The sequence below is a fragment of the Tribolium madens genome, unplaced genomic scaffold, assembly GCF_015345945.1.
Source record: "Tribolium madens isolate multiple individuals breed KSU strain unplaced genomic scaffold, Tmad_KSU_1.1 Scaffold_19;HRSCAF=116;Tcas5.2_LG9, whole genome shotgun sequence".
NCBI lineage: Eukaryota > Metazoa > Arthropoda > Insecta > Coleoptera > Tenebrionidae > Tribolium > Tribolium madens.
This window is the reverse complement of record NW_025400983.1, coordinates 1,166,609-1,169,072: the sequence shown is the minus strand read 5'-3', so window position 1 is coordinate 1,169,072 and position 2,464 is coordinate 1,166,609. Positions and strand designations below refer to the sequence as shown.

General features: G+C 31.3%; 2 protein-coding genes across 4 annotated transcripts in view; one reads left to right on the top strand and one right to left on the bottom strand.

Moving 5' to 3' along the window:
- The window catches only part of LOC123013759 (juvenile hormone esterase-like), a 162,898-nt gene that overhangs the window by 111,541 nt on the left and 48,893 nt on the right, over positions 1-2,464 (bottom strand). The window lies entirely within an intron of this gene.
- LOC123013784 (26S proteasome regulatory subunit 8) overlaps positions 922-2,464 on the top strand; it is a 6,982-nt gene continuing 5,439 nt past the window's right edge. Inside the window, exons 1-4 of one of the 2 annotated variants that reach the window (XM_044412574.1) lie at positions 949-1,078; positions 1,161-1,270; positions 1,318-1,459; positions 1,505-1,728. In XM_044412574.1, the coding sequence (XP_044268509.1) occupies positions 1,318-1,459; positions 1,505-1,728 (366 nt within the window). In that variant the 5' untranslated portion in view covers positions 949-1,078; positions 1,161-1,270. Of the gene's footprint in view, positions 1,079-1,160; positions 1,271-1,317; positions 1,460-1,504; positions 1,729-2,464 lie in introns of both variants that reach the window. The other variant, XM_044412565.1, reaches the window with a different exon arrangement.

Sequence of the window (2,464 nt, the reverse complement as noted above, 5' to 3'; positions counted from 1 at the left end):
GCAACTTGCATGTCATTTGTAAAAACGGTCAAAAAATTATTTAAAATAATTCTTACCCTATTCGGGCTTTTGTTTGTTTAAAAACGCCAACATTTTTTGAAAACGAGAAAAAAAAGGTAAAAAAAACTTGTATAATTCGATTTTTTTCTAAATTTTTTTTTTTTTTTTTCTTATTTTTTGACAAAATTTCACTCAAAAACGAGCTAAATCGAATGAAATAAATGAAATAACATCGATTTGGATTTGTTTTTGTTATTTTTAAGCATCTTTTGGAAGGAATAAATGAGTCTGGTCTTAAAAACGAACTAAATTAAAATAAAATTAATCTCAATCTAATTTGGTGAATTTTAAGCCAATTTTTGGAGAAATTTTGTAATTATTTCAAAAACGTATTTGAACATTTTAAAAATGCAAAAATAACACAATTTTTGCAAATTTTCGGTTTGTTTTCAATGAAATTTCGCAAAATAGTTCTATTTCTCGCTGAAAAACGTACTAAAATACTTCCAAAAAGACAATTTTGGTCTAATATTGTAATTTTTTGACTTATTTTTCCCTTGAAAAAATGTTTTTCACTTTTGTGGTTGGCGGCCTGCATGTCATTTGTAAAAACGTGCAAATAATTATTCAACAAAATTCGTACCCTATTTCAACTTTTAATTGTTCAAAAACGCCAACAATTATACAAAATAAAGTAATTAATTGTCAATAATTATTATTATAATTGTTTTTTGATTCAATTTTTTGGGTTGGCAACTTGCATGTCATTTGTAAAAACGGTCAAATAATTATTAAAAAAAAATCTTATTCTAATCGGGCTTTTGCTTGTTTAAAAACGCCAACAATTAAACAAAATGAAGTAATTAAATGTCAATAATTATTGTTTAAAACGGTTTTCTATATCCAAATGGTTCATTTTTTCGGGTTGGCGTCCTGTCGCCTGTCATCTGTCAAACCCAAAACGTCACAATCGATGATTTTCAATTTGAGCTTTGTGCAGGTTTTGTGTCAGTTTTGAGTGAATTACAGTCGTTTTTTGTGTCGATAAGTTATCACAACAATGACCGTCATAAATAAGGTGAGTTTTCGTGTCGTTTTTTTCCGGTTATTCAATTGTTTACGCCGTCACAATTTGCCAAAAATGGGCTCAAATATTTCAGTTCCTGGCCCCAGTACTAACATAGTCACGGCCAAAGTGCCCCTGAGTGACATCACCCTCGATGTTAAGCCCGGGCGCTCGACTAGTCGACCAAAACTCACCAATGGACAAGTCGGTTGAATTTGACTGAAATTTGCTGAAATTAACGCTTGTTTCAGATGGACGTGGACGGGGGGGCGAAGGGCGAGGGCTTCCGGTCGTACTACATCACGAAAATCGAGGAATTGCAACTGATTGTGGCGGAGAAAAGCCAGAATTTGAGGCGTCTCCAAGCCCAAAGAAACGAGCTCAATGCGAAAGGTAACGAAATTTTTTTATTTCACTTTTTTTATTGTTAAATTCCAGTGAGGATGCTACGCGAGGAGTTGATGCTTCTCCAGGAGCAAGGGAGTTACGTGGGGGAGGTGGTGAAACCCATGGATAAGAAAAAGGTCCTAGTTAAGGTCCACCCTGAGGGTAAATTTGTCGTCGATATTGACAAAAACATCGACATTAATGATGTCACCCCCAATTGTCGGGTTGCCCTACGGAACGAGAGCTACACCCTTCATAAAATTCTACCCAATAAGGTAATTTCAGTGGTGCCAACTTAAAAAAAATAAAGTCCAAATTTGAGCTGTTTTCACCAGATTGTGATTTATATTTTTCCAATACTGTCGAAAGTTTTGAGAAATATTTACGTTTTACTTGAAAAAAAAGCTGAAAACTTGAAAAAATAGTGACTTTTGTGTTGTTTTTTTTGGTTTGTTTTAGCAATATTTTGGAAAAAAGTCAGATTTTAAGACAAAACGTGCTTAAAGATTTCAAAACGGTAAAATTTTGTGTTTTTGGTTTGTTTTTTTGAAAAAATTTTATCCAAAAATGAGCTAATTGGAATGAAACTATTAAAATAACATAATAGATTTATTTTTGAAGTTTTTATATTTTAAATAAAATAAATGAGTTTTAAATAGATTTTTATCCAGTTTTAGCAAAATATATCGAAAAACAACACTCTTAAAAATGCAAAAATAACACAATTTTGGACCCAGTTTGGTAAATTTTCGGTTTATTTTTTACGAAATTTTGCAAAATAATAGTGTTTCTGGCTGAAAATGTACTAAAACGCTACGAAAAAGGCCAAAATAACTCTATTTTTGGTCTAATTCTGTAATTTTTTGGCTTGTTTTTAAGTTTTTATTTGAAAAGCATGCTAAAACACTTGAAGAAGGCAAAAATAAAGACTTGATTTATCTTTTTTAGCTTATTTTTTGGCAAAATTTCACTCTAAAACGAGCTAAATCGAATAAAACAAACAGAATAACA